Genomic DNA, 17,852 nt, shown 5'->3' on the forward strand with positions numbered 1-17,852 from the left:
ATAATTTTAAGTGTATAAAATTAGTATATATTCAAATATATTTTTGATCAAAACATATAATCTATTGAATATATGAAAATTATGGGACTTAGAGGCTCAGTATTGCATGTGTGCGTGTACCTGTTTGTGATTGAGTGTGTGTGTGTGTGTGTGTGTGTGTGTGTGTGTGTGTGTGTGTGTATTAACAACAGCAGTAAAGTTCCTTCATTTACAAACTGGGTTAATAAAGGTAGATTCTGCACATTCTGGACTTATATTGTAAAGAAAAATGTTTTTAGATGTTGTATTGAGAGAGAGGACATCCATGCAGTCACTGGTAACCCCCCTGCTCCCCAGAGCATGTTTTAACATAATAAGACAGCATTTCTTTACTGTGTTGTCAAGTAATTCAGACATAAACTGGATCAAAAGAAATATATTTTATATTATCTGTTATTTCTGCTGCCCGCCAAAATATCAAAAAACAAGCAAAAGGGGGAAAAAAAGTACTGATCAAATTGTCAGAGATGGGATGATATAAACCCAAATAGCTCAAAAACCATTGACTGTAAATGAATACATCAAATATTATTCATGTTTTAGTGTGTAGTTGACCTTTAATGTTTTGGAATTTCTTTACATCTGAACTGAAAATTATATATGTGCAGTTTATGTCTTTGTATATATGGATGTATATGGATATATATATGGATATATATGGATATGTGCGTATACATATATATATATTTCTCCCTAAATATTAATATTGATCATTTTAAACATGTTGTATTTAACTATTTTAAGTCTTGTTTTGGGGCTAACTCCAGACACTTGCCTTGCCAATTCACAAATACTTTTTGTGTGTAAAAATATTCATAAATATTTTTCCTTCCCCATCATTTCAAATTGAGCACTTTTCCTTGGGCAAAGGATTTGGAATGCAAACCTGAGATGAAGAATGTGCAAATATCAAAAATCGACGTGTTTTTTTTTTTTTTTTTTTTTTTACTGCAATGGCATGCTGAGGTCTACACACCCTGGGCTTAAAAAGAATAAAAGCAAAGAATTATTAAATAAAACAAATGAAACAAGCAAACATGATCCTGTATGTTCCAGTTGTGGCCAAATAACTTTTATGAAGGATACTTTTATGCATATCTGTTGCCCCCGAGTGGCGATTAAGCGTCACTTCATGTTCAAGTTGAAAACCTGTCACTTGATGTACTTCACAATTCAAAAAGATAAAAAGAACTAGTAGTGTTTTGAGGCTTAAGTTTCAAAGTATGTATTAATGAGATTAAGTGAGGTGGTTGAATAAGACAATGCAAAATCATCCAAAATCCACCTCAGCTTCGGCGGCAACATAAAGTCCAGTCAATAACGTGCAGTTTCTGCATTAGAAACACATTATTTTATTTTCAATAATGGGTTTAACTTCATACATATTGGAGTAATACAGATGCGAGTGTTTATAGCTGAACACTAATACACGTGCTGTGTGAAGGGTTATGCAGAGATCTGGAGATAGATGATGTAAAAATGAAACGCATGCCCTTTTTAGTATGGAATCAGCACTGGGTCATAGAGCGGTCGGACCTCAACCCTCAGTCTGAAAAAGCAAGCAAAAAAAAATAGTTTTTACATTTACAATCAATAAGAATTTGTTGTCTGACATATTTTTTTCCTTTCTCGCCTATGAGTGTGTTTTAGTGTTTTTTACCTGAACTGACACTGATGATGTATTCTGTCTCATGCTTGTCAGCTGAGAGGAGAAGGAAGAAGAAAGAGATGAGATTAAGAACAATAAAGCAAAAAAAGGGGAAAAGTAATTCTTTTTTTAAATTTTCAGTCTGAAACTTGGTTGCACAGTAAGTACAGAGCATGTGACTTACTTGGCTGGTAGTAGTCGTAGATCTTGACCAATGCCGGCTTCAGTCCGCTCACTACGTGCTGCCGATCGAGCACTAATGAAAGGGGGATCCGTAGGTCCTTTGGCATCTGTTGGAAAAAGAACACACGCGGTGAACTGTGAGAAATCGGAACGGGGTCAAGTTACGTCGCATTGCCTGCTAAGTTCCTCTCACCGAATCCATGTAGATGAGGACGTGATCTTTTTCTTGTTCCACCCGGCTCACCGGGAAGGAGCCTTTGAGCTGTGAGGAAGTGGAATTAACACGGGTCAACTATGACTGTAAAAGACCGATGTGAAATATTACCACTTGTTTCTTTTGATTGCTCACCGTTTTGATAGAAGCGGAGTCTGGAACAAATCCAGACAACAGTTTGACATCTATGATCACCATGTTTGAACGGCCATCCTTCCCTGTATAGCTGTAATGGAACCAAAATAAATAGTGATATGTGTCACACCTTTTCACAGATATCTTAATCATGAGAGAGCTGTTTTACAACAGTTTGCTGTGAACATGGGATGCAAATTTGCTATATGGTGTCTCTGCAGGCAGCCTGTTATTCACAATCATGTGTCGCATTCGCACCACACTAGTGATTATGTTCACCAGGATTTTGTGTTGACGCGACACAAACAAAACACAATCTATCTATTAGACCAAAGTTTAAAACCCTATGCTAACCTTAATGGTTAGCATAGGGTTTGGTTAGCATGGGGTACATGGTTAATACTGACACTTTGGGGTTCTAGAATAAACATGCTGGTGGTCAGGATATCAAAAATATGAGAACTTACAGAGCTTTTATATCCAGATGGAGTTTGTATTCTGCTGACGTGCTTAAGACGACAGCAACCTCAACTGAAACCATCAGAGTGGAAGACGTGGAAGGAGGGGGGATGTTATAGTGAAGGGCAAGCTGCAACACATGAGGAAAGTTTGGTAATTAATTCTAAAATAAATAAATAAACAAAAGAAAATATTGTCATTGAATTCCCGTTTGTCATACTGGGTTCCAATAATCATTAAAATGATTAAAAATAAATCAAATCATTAAGTAATCAATTTGCAGCGGTCTGTAACCTGAGCATAAATCCTCAATTGAGATCACAATTTCACAATGAAATACTACTAATAATGACTAAATGAATGTTTTGATAATAATAATGATAATAATAATCATAGGCATTACATAAGTACCAAAGAAATAATTATTACTGGTACATAGTTAAAAAAAAAATCACCCAACAAACAATTTTAAAATTGAATTATTAGTTTTCCTTTAATCATTGTTTTTCATTTATTAAATGAAAAAAAACAACAACCATATGACTCAATTCGTTTAATATAAATATATTAAATATCATCATTTGTTTATACATTTATTAATTATTATTATGCCATGAACCATGTCTACCCCAAAAATGTGGGCATGAACTGCGGATCATGGTCATCTCATCCAAAGCCTTCGCCATTTGTTTACTGACCTGAATTGAAGCACATGTGGTTCCCTTTACTTCCATGGAGTATTTTCCTGCTGTGTCCGTCAACAGCTTCTCTTGGTAGACCAGTTTGTTGTCTTGGTTCACATCAAATGTGACCTGTTGATTGGGACCCTGGACTGTGACTGTGCTGGACCCCTTCGGACTGAACACCAGAGTGGAGTAAAGAGCCAGAGCCTGCAGGGCGGTCACTGTGTCCTGCAACATGGACGCGCATAAAGTCAGCCACGTGCAATTTCTTACGGTGGGGTAATCAATCCCAAGATTGTGATTAAATGTTCTTATGACACAACAAATGCATTAAATGGAAATGATGGTATTATGCATCTTAAATATAATATTGCGTGTCATATTTTCAGTAACAGCTTTCCATCACAAAAGTTTAGGGTGAATTCATCCAAAACAAAGAGCCATTGCGTCCCAGTTTAGTTTCACAAGAAACTTTGATAAAACAAGTTCCCCTTCACTTTCAAATATTGTCTAAATAAAATAAAATAAAATAAAATGCAATAAAAAATAAAATAAAATAAAATAAAATAAAATAAAATAAAATAAAATAAAATAAAATAAAATAAAATAAAATAAAATAAAATAAAATAAAAAAGTCAATATATGATACAACAGAAAATAGATTAAAAAATTTGCAGCGATTTGGCATTAACCTGAGTGGATGAGAAGCCTCCATAGTAATTCTGCTGTTTTGTCAGCCATCTGATGATGTTTGAGGCATAGCCCAGGTCCGCGGTGGTTGGAGGGATGCTCAGTTTGGCCAGCAACACGTAGGAGCTGATCTCCACCGACAGAGAGTCCGATGTGTCCGTTGCTACTTGAGACCAGTGGAGGGAGGAGCCTGGAGGTACAAAACGTAACCTTTGGCCTCATTTCGATCAATGGCGTTCGATTGAGGCGCACATTTCCCGCCGACACACGAGATAACACAGAACTGGTCATGCACAAACATCATCTCAAAAAATAGACAACATTCAAATTCTGAGGGGGTTGTTTCACTGCTTTATCTGTTTCTGAAACTGTTTTGTGATACAAACATCAACAGGTGCAAGAGATTCTGCAGTCCGTCCTGTGATTTGTTGTGAAGCGAGGATGACTCACCTTCATGCACCGCAACCTTGTCCAACTTCTCCAGAAGCATAGACCTGATTTCCATATCTCCAGCCAATGTGAAGACGTACGCCATCAGAGACATTGTGTAGGTGTTTTGGAGGCCAGGCAGGGATGCCTTAAGGCATGTAAGACTATTCTTCACCACAGGATCCTGTTACATATTAAACACACGTTCTACATTATGGTGTTTTAGAGGAAGCAATATCTTAAAAAGATACTTATTCCTTGCTGATTTTATTGTAAATTCTTGCAATTCGAGCAATTTTCCAGGGAGTGTTCGACAACTCCTTGACACCTTTAGGAAATTTCAATAACTGTCTGGGAAAATTTTCCTGCTGACATGATAGTAGCATCTTAATAATAACGATAATAATAACGATAATAATAACGACAATAATAATAATAATAATAATAATAAAATAATGATAATAATAATGGCAATGATACATTATTATAACTATTTTTGCAATTATTGTTATTATACAACATATATAAGGTTATTTTAGCATATTACTATTTATTAATCCAATATTAATTATTGTGTTAATATTGTGTTAACATTATTAATTAATCTTCCCCTTTTCCTTTTCCTTTCTTTCTTTTCCCTTAAGGGGTCGCTGTAGTGAATAAACATCCCCCATCTAACTCTCTGTATCCCCTTTTCTCACATCAACTAACTCCTCGTCCTTTTTCACTATGTACATAAATCTTCTTTGGTCTTTCTCTTACGTGCTCCTGTCTGCAGTAAAAAGAAAATGCAACTTTGGATTTGTGAGTGGATGAACTATCCAAAATATTCACTCACATTGGGAAGCATTCCCATCTCCAAGAAAGTGATGGTGATGTAAGCAGTGAGGGTCACTTCATCGGACACACCGCCCTGCGAATGGAGAAACATTATAAAGACGTTATCGTCTCTGCGCATCCATCATTCAGGTCCATCCCGGGCCTTGTGTCCTTAACTTTGAGCTTACCTTCATCCTGTTATTAAAGAGTCTGCCTGACTGCTGGAAACAGCCACTCTCCTTTTGTTTCCTCTCCAACCAGTTTTTGGACTGCGTAATAACTTCTGGATCGATGAAGATGAAATTCTTCGCACCGGTGAAGGATCTAACCACAAAAGTGGTAAGCCTGCGCACAGAAAACCACCACGCCCCCGAGAAAAAACCCAAATGAACAAAAAATACAACAACATAGAAACAGCACTGTCAACTTTGCCATGTTGTTGGCACAGTCGCAATAGTGGTTATTTCTTTTGGAAAGTTTATTGAGAAGAAGAACCCCATGTCTGTAACCCCACCCCCATGCTGAATATTGCCAATTGTTTTTCCGGCTTACCAAGTGTTCTGAACGCCTGTTCCAAATGTGCTGTATCCGCCATCGTCGTGTTTGTAATTCAGTTGTCTCTGATAGCCTGAGTGACAAAGACAAGCCGACAACCCACAATTTACAGCTGACATTGATCTGTATTGATGAATGTTGGGATTTTGCACGAATTCCCGGTGGCGGGAAATGTCCAGCCCGCATGTCACCCTGTGACACACATTTTTCTATTTATTTCAGATCCTATAAGACTTTTGAAAATAAAAGCGTTGACATTATGTGAAATTTCATTCATGCATTATCTATACCATTTTTCCTTCACTTGGGGGCAGATTTTTTTCCATGCTGGATTTGCAAGAAGGTGCTGAATGCGTTATGAAATCATGCTGCAAAACTCGTTCAACTGACATCAAGTACTGAGGATTTTTCCATTCAGATAAAAAAATAAACACTGCGTCATCTTATCTAATCACATGAACTATGTAGCAGGTCTTCATCAGATTCTCACCGCTAGTCAGGAAGTTGGAAGCCTTTTTCAGGATGGCAGGAGTCAGCTGATCTGTGCCTTTCAGGTACTGGAGGATGTAAATATTTGGGGCCAGGAGGGCCAGATTCTGCTCTCCACATCCATACGGCATTCTCAAAAGCCCATCCAGGTTTTTCAAGGCCCGGCCCAGGATGTCACCTGCAACAAGACGTCGACTTGATGATCTTAAACACATGAGTAAAATCAACTGAGCGAATGGGATTGCTTCAAATTAATAAATTGGATGAAACGTTAAAAAGATCTGCTGCAGCTGTGACCGATGCATTTACAGTATGAGATGCAAATACAGGAGGTGATGACATTGATGGACATGTAGTGCAAGTGACAAACTCTTACACTGATACCGATCAAACTGAAACCCCTCTGTCATGAAACTGCGCTTGTTCACACAGTGGCATGAAATTTACATTGGTGCAATGATTCGATGTGGCATTTTTCAGAGGTTCGACATGACAAACAACAGAGTTGGGCTGCAGTTCATCCCTATCCATTGAAAAATATCCATTTGTATATCTAAAAAAGGGTTTTTAAAAATAAACAGGGGCATGTGTGCAATGCTTTTTTGGCCCATGCTTGCTTGTGTTGGTGTACCGGTGTTTTCACCGTTAACTACTGAAATGCACGTCCTGTATATGCTGACTCCATCCAAGCCAAACTACAACTTTTATGAGCTTCATATGATTTATGGTATGATGGCAAAATTGATTGGGGTTGACTTTTTGAGAGCAAGAAAAGCGAAACAAATGTTGAAAGTTTACCCAAAACAGATAGCGATGCGCGAGCTGATCCTTCAATCACGTTTCCAGGAAGTGCGATCTCTATTTCTTCAGTCAGAGATTGTCCTGTGTGCAAAAAGAAAACAGTCCTTAAATAAAACTTTTATTTAGGTGTGATTGGCAACAAGATAAACTTTTTTTTCAAGCGGATTACACACCACTACACAAGAGAATGTTTTCATCTTTGAATAAGTATTGTGCTATGATGCAATGTGCATATGTTTTTTCTTCTATTCTTTCAACTATTAATTCAAAGAAAGGTTGTTATTTTGGAGAGAATACACATCAGTTGTATGCATTTGACAGTTTTGTTTGGTTTTCCTCCCTGTAAATGCTAGATGTGCAGTGCAGAGAATATTGTCATGTCCGAAACCATACTGACCATTTGGACAGAGCAGCCAATTGTGGCTCTTGGACACTTCGGTTCCCTCGGGCTGAGAAGAAAGTAAACATGAAATTATTTTATTTTGACCGGTGGCGACATTTACCTTTCATCCCATACAAACCTTTACGATGAGGGATTTGGTGACCCTGTCGATGCGACCTCTTTCTGGCACGCTCACGATGTCGTTGCCGCAAGAAATCGGAGACGGTACGGCCTCGGCCATCAGAGATACATCAACAACCCCTGGAAATTGAAAATTAAAACTCTATATGAAGGTTGGTGTCTTTACTGTTCGTATTGCTGAAGCAGCAGCCCTGTAATTTGTCAAAGTAAAAAGGAAAAAAAGGCAAGAGGTTTACGCTTCTGTGCTATCCTGCAGAGAAAAAACCTTTCGGCTCACCTAGAGTTTTGGGTACCATTTTCCATTTGAAGGTCTTGCGCTCATTGGGACGGAAGCAAGATGAGGACAGATCAGCCGAGAGAGGTTCGAGGGTGTAATCCAAACTGGGTGATGGCGTCACCACCACCTAATTAAGAGGGATAATGAAAATAATTATATATCCGAAGATGCCGGGAAAGACTTGGGGAGTGTGTCGAAGTAGATGTAAAAAAATGGGAAATGTCTGATTCAGGTGCTTTACTGTAAATTTTGACTCATTTTCATTCATGAACCTCAACAAGAGAGGCCCGTATTCATGAGCGTTCGGAGAAAAGCTTGATATATCCTTTTTAAATGCAGGTGGTCAGGTAACAATCGTGCGAAAAGTCGGTAAAACTTCACCTAGTAACACCTCTCACAATTACAGAATCTAGTCCTATTGATATAAAACATTGAATTTTGAGAGTCTAAAAAAATTACCATGATAGGGCTGGACATGAAGTTGAACACGGTCGCCTTCAGTTCGAAAGATTCCCCGCGGATGATGGAGTAAGGCAGGGTGATCTCGAGGAAGAAGGGCTGGAACACAGTCAGGTTTTGACGGGGAGCGACGCCAATGCCCTCTGGAGACAGGCAGAAGACCTCCGACTCCCATGTGGTGATGGTGTCCGGGACGACGACGGAGTGAGCTGTCTTTCCAGAATCTCTGGATTAAAAAACATATGTTTTGTCATTCAAAAAAGAATGCATTCATCTATATCTAAATTATATATGTGTGCGTCTATATCTATATCTATATCTATATCTATATCTATATAAAATGTGTTGTTGCTGGCAAAACTAAATAAATGTTATGGGAGTAAATGCAGGAGAAGCAGTAAATCCCCAAGCTGGGGGTTGTTCTTATCATGCCTATAAAATATTTAAATGCGAAGTTTGATGGATGTCTTTCTAACATGGAAAATAAGAACTCAAAATACCGTTATGGCTGAAGCAACAGCCAGTTTTGTTGTAAAAACAATGATCCCGGAAAAATTGTTCAGGCATTAAAAGTCAACGGTGGACTGTAAATCACCACAACAGCAATCCAGTCCATAGATGTTTAACCTTTAACACCCTGCTAGACAAAACAATTTGGAATACGCCTACAATTTTTCCATATTGAAATTCATTCGGCACTTCACAGTGATCTAAAAGTAGTGTAAAAGTTTGCTGGCATTTCAAATCCTTTTTCCTCACTTCACAAGGGTGTTTAAGGACAAAAGGTGTTGTACCTTCCGCAAGCAAAAAAGCCTTATTCTTATCTAAGTTGCCAGAACTTACAAAATCTCCTCAATGTATTGTTTGAAACAAATTTGTGCATATGCATATTGTGCATCTTGTGCTCACCCAACTGGAAACAGATCCCATATCCAGGTCTCCGGGAAGAAATTACGGACTGTTACAATCGGTTCTGGCGCAGCTCCTCCGCCCATAGACATCTGTATAAAAGATGTTCTCATGGGAGGAGAGTCGTACATTCTAAGACCTGGAAAGAAGAGGCAATACAGAATTGAAAAAAAAAAAAAAAACTTTGGTGAAGCTAAATGTTCCCCATGCATGACCTGACGGAAAGAAATAAAAAGAAAAGAAATGGGGTACCGTGACCAAAGTGGTATTCTCTTCCTCTAAACCTGAGGCAGGGAGGCATTCTGATAAATAGATTTGTCGCCATCTTGAGTCCAATATTCTGCGTTAACAAGCAAATGAAGATGTTAAAAATGAACCACGTGAATGACAGAAGTAGTTATCAACGAGGGATGTTATGACATTTACATTGAAAACGGTAAATGCATCATTGTCACCAGTTGGGTATGGCATCACGTATCTTCTGTGTCTCACGGGTAGACAGTGTGTTTCGTCTTCAACCTCGTATGGGATGAAGTTTGATTTTTTGACAGGTAGCAAATTCATTATCTGAAAAGAATGATATTGTTTAAATTTTATTTACAAGCAGGTCACCAGAGAAGGCAGAGAAAAATGGCCTCCCACTAGATCTGATCCTATCCGGTGTACAAAACTAGAAATATAGATATGATTCATGAAATAGCTGGTTGCGTCTATCGCAGTGAAAACAACAGATCCCTCCAATGTGCAAAATGTGAAGGAAGGAATTTTACTTTTCTATATTATATTTTTTTAAACTTTATTCAACTTGGTAGCAGTTATTACCGTTTCTGCATTCAAGGTCTTCCCCGGCTCCTTGATGAGGACGCTCTGGTCGATGACACTCACTCCACACAAAGAGTTTGGGTCAGTAGTTATGTGCATGATGCTTTTCTCCCCTGGGACAGCCTTGGGCTGGGAAAACTCAACAGACACCTGAGACACACACACACACACACACACACACACACACACATGGACATTCACGAATCTGACTTGCATTTGACTGTTCCACTCACTTTTTATCCATCTCCTTGTTCACTCACCTGGTTCTTGAAGCACTTCTCAAAAGGGAAATCGGAGCTGGTGGCGATCACAGTCTCGCTGGGAAGGACAGCATAAGCCACAACTTGGAAGACCGGTGACATCTCTGGAGAAACCATTACCTGGATCTCCAGACTTCCCTTGGTCACTGAAACATTAAAACCAAAAGGTCACAAACCCTCTGCCTCTGATTAACTGTCCTTGGATTTATTTCAGTATTTACCCACCCAGCTGATCTTGAGTTTGCACTTCCAAAACTCCATGTTGGACGATGATACCTCTGGATAAGACCTGGAAAATTTAATGTCAGGGTAATAAAATTGAATTCTTTCATTTTTATTTTTGGCATAAAAAATACAAGTATATGCACACACTCACACACACACACATTAGTTTGTAATTTAGTTTAGGATGGACATCTCCAGCCACACCTGATACTGAAAAAAAACGTTAAAAAAGATCCGTATTGCTTTTTCGACTCAGAAAGCATTCCTGCATCCTGAAATGCGAAAGCCCTACTAGATTGCGATTCATATTAGCCACGGAGGCCGTGGTTATCTCAAATATTTGGATCGATTATGCTGATTCTGTAATGTAAATGTTACCATTGCAACGGAACACATGTACAGTTTTACCCATCTGTGTAAAAGACACAGAATTTTCCTATTTTGGCGACATCTGACTGATAAATTGTGTTGTTTTGGGCACAAATAAACATCACCATGGTGATGATGTCACATACTAACATACACTATTGACATCAGTTGCATTTTTTTGACATTACGACTATACAAATTATCATCATCATTATATATTTTTGATACCCACAACTGCTGTTCAAAGGTTTGACTCGTGACGTTTGGTTAACTATGCTGGAGCACTTGGGGATCATGGTTTAATTAAATTAAATGTACATTTAACAACTGTGGATCAGCAGCCTTGGTAAAAAGATTTTAATTCACTGACGATTTTCTGTGATTTTTATGCATCCGTGTCCAGAAGTGAGTCTAAGCACGTCCAACTCACCAGATACATCACAGAGAGGACAGCTTGACTCTCTCCAACAACAGTGTAATGGATGTTGACTGATGTTTCCCTTCCACAGACAATCATATCCCTAGTTATCTTGGACACGGTCAGGGAGCTGACTGGCCTTGTGTTGTCAGAAGGAGCTTGGGCCAATTTTGCAGTGAAATCTGCATCTTCAAAGTGTGGAACTTGGTGGTGGTGGTGATCTGGATCGAGAGTGGCCCGTACCTAAGGTTGACAAAAGAAACACCATGAATGTGCCCAGAGGAATAAAAGGTACATGAAATGTTGAAATGGTTATAGTATCTTAAACAAATGTGTAAATTCATTTGTAATTTATTGGGTTTACTTGCACACAAGCAGACACACACAAGCAAAATCAACACAACTAAATCCACAATTTATTGATATTTTTTTATAATATACTTATATATCTATGGAGCTTGCATATTTTTCTCGTATCTGCGTGAGTTTCCTCCGGGTTCTCCGGTTTCCTCCCGCAGTCCAAAGACATGCAGCAGGTTAATTGGAAAAAAGTGGGAAAATTGCCCTGCATGAGTGAGTAAATGAATGGTTGCCTCTCTTTAAGAATAAGAATAAGAATAAGAATAAGAATAAGAATAAGAATAAGAATAAGAATAAGAATAAGAATAAGAATAAGAATAAGAATAAGAATAAGAATAAGAATAAGAATAAGAATAAGAATAAGAATAAGAATAAGAATAAGAATAAGAATAAGAATAAGAATAAGAATAAGAATAACTTTATTTATCCCGAAGGAAATTGTTGTGCCAGAGTTTCAAGTAAAAAATAACAATAATAAATAATAGTAGGAAATTGTATAAACAGTAAAAAAAAAAGGGGGGGGGGTGAGAAATACAAATAAAGTGTCAAAGTCAAGGCTATAAAGTGTTTTAAGGTCTTAAGTCCAAAGATTTGAAGATTCCCTGCAGCTGAAGAAAGAGGAATTAAAAAGATACAGAGTGTTCAGGGTGTAATGCCTTTCGCCTGATGACACCTGGGATGGATGGATGATTAAAAATGATCTACACTTGCCTAGATTACTAAACAATTTGTTATGAAAAATAACATTTTGGATCAGATTCGTAAAAAGATCGCACATCAAGTAATGATGCTATTAGTCTCAGTTACTACAGTTTTTACAAAGTAGAGTGATATTTTCAGCACGACCCGTGTTATTTGAAAATGCATGCTGCTGTAAAGGTATGATCTATTCATTATTATTGTTATTGGTTGTTTAACAATTAAAGTATCATAATTACGCTTTAATACTGTGTTTTACTGTACTATTTTACTTTATTTCAGTTTACTTCATTTTATTTTATCTAAACATTGTCATATTTTATTTCATTTTACACTGCAAAGTAAAAGCCTGGCCTGTGTCGAAAACAGAATGTTGTATATAAAAAAAACTCGATCCAAACAGCAAAGAATAGAAATAAGTTAACTTTCATTGGACTTAAATCAATTGTACTGTAAATGTCCGAGCAGGTCCGAGCATCATGTTTACGGGGGCATGATTTTGTTGCAACTTACGTGGAGAGACATTGAAACCTTGTCCTCGGTGGGTAGGGAGAAGACAGCAATACCGTCACCGCCGGTCGTGAGGTTAGCGAGCAGATTTCTTGGCCATCTTCCATCAAACAGGTGAAGAGTCATATCAGCAGCGACCGAACCATTGAAATAGACGGCTTTAACCTGTCGAAATGCACATGCTTTCGTTACTGTGAAGGCCGATAATGATTGATCCAGGTGTGTAGAATCCCATGGAAATAGAAAGACGTGCGAGAATATTTGGAACTCACTTTTCCCGACAAATCTGCTCCCGTCTCATATATTTCAGGTGTTTGGACGAACGACAGCGTTCCGAGAACGTATGAAAGCCTCACTTCTTTTTGTTGTTTGTGTGTAACACCTGGATGAGAAGACCCAATGTTGTTGAAAAATGCATTTGCTTCTGAATGAATCCACCATATTATGTTGGGTTTTTTTTTGCATAAATATGATATATAACATTTGAAAGCGTACCTGTGCCCTCCTCCACTACTTCAGCTTTTATTTCAAGCCTATCTTGAAGGGCCTTGGGGCTGATTTTTGTGAAAGTTGACATCGCCACGGTAAAGGTGGCACATCCCATCATATTTATCTAAAATGTAAAGTAAGAAATGAGAAAAGAAATAAAGATATTGAAAAAAAATCCAACATTTCCTCCCCTCGGTTCACTGTTTTATTATTATAAATGCATTATTCATATTTATTTCTTGTCACATTATTTGCCAATTATCAGTGATTAAGATCACGAATGATGATAAAAAACTGTAGCCTCTCTCAATTCCATTGCGTTTACTGAGTTACTGAACTTAAGGAGAAATGCTATCATAAATCATTAAATAAATGTTTCTAATCTGATGTGGATATCAAATAAAAAGCAAAATAAATAAATTGCTAAATAAAAAACCTCAACCGAAAGGCCGAGATCCTCAGGTGCGTTGTTCCAAAGTTTAAACCAGCCAGATTGTTGTCCTTGACTCGAAAATGACCTACTTCAGTCCAGACCGGGAACTGGGTTTTATCTTTTAAACTGATTTTTGTTGAAATGCCTTGTGTTTTGAAATGTCATGCCTTTTGTGCAGCTGAGAGATGCGACCGTACCTGCTTCTCTTCAGTGAAGCATGGGGGGTTGATCAACTCCTCGAGTGTGGGTGTTGACGGGGAATATCCTCCGTAGCGGCTTAATGGTCGGCAGGCTTCAATTTTTGCAATTCCTGGCACCGGCTGTCCAAATGTATACCTTATTTTCAAGAAATACAAATGGAATCATAATTGGGTTGTGACAACTGAGATATTCACTCACAAACCTAGGATAATTTTAAATACACTTACTTTGAACATACTTCCACTGTGATTTCTTCCTGAGGTATAAAGGCCTCATCTTTTGTATTTAACTGGATATCAAATTTGGGCAAAACTGGGTGAAAAAAAAAAAGATTTTTTAATTCATTGCAAATAAATCGAAATGGAAAACAACTATCACCATGACCTACCGTATTTTTCCACCTTGAAGTTGTGGTATATTTTCTGTTCACCGGCTGACACAATAATTTGGTATCTTCCTGGAACTGCCTCAGCATTCAAGGCAAAAGACAGCTGTACTATTTTATCATCGGATGTTTGGTTCAGCCACTGCCCAATGAGCGACTTGTGAGGATTCTAGTCAAAGAAACGACATAATGATTAAAAGTGGAAATGAAAAAACAGGAAACGAGTGAAAACAAAGTCGACAATTTCAAATCACCAGCTCTTTGTCTACTGATAATAAGACGTTGGCACTACATGCAGTTACAGATGAATGAATAAATAAAGTGCTGTATACTTAGTTTACATTATCAGAATACATTTAGAGAACAGGAACGTGGAAAGAAATCCAAGTCCCGGCTAATAGGTATGATATACATGTAATTTATCTTCAGACATGAGTTAAAAGTATCCTATATCATACCTATAAATCAAATAAAATCAATAAATGTAAGAATGTTGCCAGATGTTGTATAAAATATGCAATAGAATTTGCTTTGGAGTGAATTTTTTTATAATCAACATTTATTAGTTTGTTATTTTTCTTTAAATTTAGAAATCTATTTCATTTCATATATGAATGTCATTGTAAATAATGCCTTACCTCAATTTCAATTGTTTTGTACTGCAAAAAAGACAGAGGGAGTGAAAGAGAGAGAGTTATTCAACACGTGATATGCAAATTATCTGGAATAAAGACTTTATGCTGAGTCTACTCATTCTTTCTCCAGATCTTTTGAATTCAAACATTATGATTCTATTCAAAGCATTTCATCTTTGCAAAATGTGATTTTCCTTTTGAAACATTTGATTTTTCAGTACGATAGTGTCGTACTGACCCCCTTCCCCGGGTTCCAATTGATCCAAACGTAAGGTTAAAGAACAAACTCTTGTTGAACATTTCATTATGCAACTCGTGTTTGCCACTGAATTCCAGTACATTGAGACGCTGTCAATTATCTCTAGTTGTTCTGTAGTTGGAATGACTAGATACAAAAAGTTTAAAAAAAAAGGTGATCCTTAATAGTTTATTTCAATCAAATTAAACACTCACCATCTCCTTGATAGCTTTGAATTTGGTGTCCATTGAAACCACTCTGAAATTTACTGAAAGAAGTGCAAAAGGGATGAGAAGGTGAAACATTGTTCTTCATCTTGTGTCCACTATTTATGTAGAACTGTTTTTGCATGACAAATATGAAACTGTGAGTCATCCCATTCCCCATCCTATAATTCACATCACAGCAGTTGCGATACTTATAAATGCATTTATTTGAAGGTACTTGAAAATACGTATTTCATGCTCATGCATGCGAGTTCGAGTAATTTACTAATGGCTATATTTCATTTTTTTTCTTTTGCCTTAATTCTGGAGAACACGACCGTAGTGCGTCAATGCTCTGAGAAATGGTACTGCAGCACAGAAGTACCCTTCACTTCCCACCTGTTTATTTGTTACCATCAATGCATATTTCACAATATCTCCTGCTTGATGTCTAGATTTCGGTGGTTTCTTGCAATCAACTCCCTATTCACTCATAAGGAGGACATTCATCTACTTGTGCAAAGGTTACTCATACTCCCTGCCTTCCTCCAATGGTTACCACATGTGTATATAGTATCATTAGGTATCATTTTTAAGAATGAAAATGTCACAATATCTCTTGCTTGATGTCGCAATTTCTCTGCTTTATTGAAATCAACTCCTTATTTACTAATAAGGAGAGAATTCATCTCCTTGTGCAAAGTTGACACCTACTCCTCGCCTTTCCCCAGCTGCTTGGCGATAGGATTCCATGCCGGTGACAGACACCATTATGTTGGACGTCTCACTTAAGTGCAATATTTAATCATGAAATAATACCTGATTTCACTAATTGTTTGTGGTTTGCCTAAAAATGTTTTCCCATTGAAACCTGAAGCAGACAAACTATTGTTATACAATCAATATGCCTGTGGAGGTTCTCAGTCATGCAGGTCAGGGTGAATTTTATCAAAATCTTCTTGTCGTGGCAATTGGACTTTCTGGACTTTGTACACTTGAAGATGTTTCAGCCGTCGTCCCAGACGCTTCTTCAGATTTAACGGCCTGTGGGGAGTTTCTCAATATGACTGGCAGGGTTGTGGGCGGGTCTGGGTTAGGATGGCTTGTTATGCAAATGTAGTGGATCGACAGAAGTCGAAGGGGGTTGTTATGCTAATGAGGGTGTTGTTACAAATTTGGGGGAATTAACCTGGAAACTTCAGAGAATGAGAAACAAAGGGGTGAAACCTGTTGGATCACATGTGAAAGTAACCAGGCGGGTTTTGTTTGTGGATCTTTCTGGATTTGGGGTTCCATCTGCCATCAGGGGGTGAAATGTCTTCAAGTGAGGAAATTCACATCCAGTTGCCACGACGAGTAGATTTAGACAAGTATATTATCAATGCAAAACCCATTACAGTTGTAGAGACTTTTTATTTGTGTATCTAAATGTAAATCTTTAAGTACATAAAAACATTTGTCAGTGATTAAGGCTTTGCAGTGAATGCAACATTTTCCGTTGATGATACTGTGCAAAATTACCTGTTTGTCCGGGGAGATAGATTGGTTTATCGCTTTGGACGAATGTCAGTGGGTTAAAGGATCTGACCATGACTTTTCTGAGTTGCCTGGAATAAAATGTGGCACCTTCTACTGTCACCTCCATCGTGTACACCACCTTCTCCACTTGAGGAGCCTGTGATGACACATTATACATAGCATACGTGTTGTCAAAGATTTTTGTGAGAGTGAAGTGCTTGAATTTATCGTTCAAGCTTACCTCAAAAATGTTGCAGTAATGAAACGCTGTGTCGGATGTCTGTTTGAGGAGGGTCGTGGTCGTCTCTGGAGTCTTCAAATCAACAGTCATAGTCAGAGTCTCGTTGGGCTGCAAGAGGCTTGAGCAGAATTTGGCCTCAGTCCCCGCTTCAATAACTGCAGGGATGGCCACCAAGTACTGTCTACAGTCAGGAAAACATAAACGCACATTATTGGATTCAGATGAAATTCAAAAATTACGAGGAAAGACACAAAACTATTTAGGCAGCCGTCAGCGTGCGGACGGTAAAGGCGTACTTACGGCCCGGCCTCTGTCTGGACGACAAACGTCCAGGCCAGGAGGGCGCAAAGGATCCATGACCGAATCTTGAGATGACCCATGGCTGACTCTGATGAGCTGCAGATTCAGGATCTGTTAAATAGCCGCTGGAACGGCACCGCCCCCGGTTCACTCCCCACGTAACACCCACTCGCACACACCCAGTGTCTCGGACACACTACATGCAGGCTGACCTCTCATTCAACCCTCTTC

At 38.2% G+C, this 17,852-nt stretch overlaps 1 protein-coding gene across 1 annotated transcript; it reads right to left on the minus strand.

Annotated features, from left to right (window-relative positions):
• Positions 1 to 1,367: 1,367 nt before the first annotated feature.
• Positions 1,368 to 17,701, minus strand: LOC147235315 (alpha-2-macroglobulin-like). The gene is made up of 36 exons (XM_086177964.1): positions 17,622 to 17,701; positions 17,322 to 17,502; positions 17,084 to 17,237; positions 15,572 to 15,624; positions 15,122 to 15,142; positions 14,487 to 14,652; positions 14,326 to 14,410; positions 14,095 to 14,233; positions 13,471 to 13,588; positions 13,248 to 13,357; positions 12,979 to 13,140; positions 11,419 to 11,649; positions 10,620 to 10,683; positions 10,395 to 10,540; positions 10,135 to 10,284; positions 9,739 to 9,879; positions 9,565 to 9,652; positions 9,313 to 9,451; positions 8,404 to 8,629; positions 7,945 to 8,071; positions 7,666 to 7,787; positions 7,542 to 7,593; positions 7,142 to 7,225; positions 6,345 to 6,521; positions 5,852 to 5,927; positions 5,488 to 5,644; positions 5,319 to 5,393; positions 4,502 to 4,664; positions 4,054 to 4,241; positions 3,377 to 3,589; positions 2,687 to 2,808; positions 2,220 to 2,310; positions 2,064 to 2,132; positions 1,872 to 1,977; positions 1,700 to 1,741; positions 1,368 to 1,588 (listed from the first exon to the last, which is right to left on the minus strand). The coding sequence occupies exons 1-36, from the start codon at positions 17,699 to 17,701 to the stop codon at positions 1,584 to 1,586; spliced, it is 4,323 nt and encodes a 1,440-aa protein (XP_086034090.1). The 3' UTR covers positions 1,368 to 1,583.
• Positions 17,702 to 17,852: the final 151 nt, after the last annotated feature.

Source organism: Fistularia commersonii, chromosome 3, assembly GCF_037954325.1.
Source record: "Fistularia commersonii isolate RoL2024-O1a breed Wild chromosome 3, RoL_Fcom_v1.0, whole genome shotgun sequence".
Classification (NCBI taxonomy): Eukaryota; Metazoa; Chordata; class Actinopteri; order Syngnathiformes; family Fistulariidae; genus Fistularia; species Fistularia commersonii.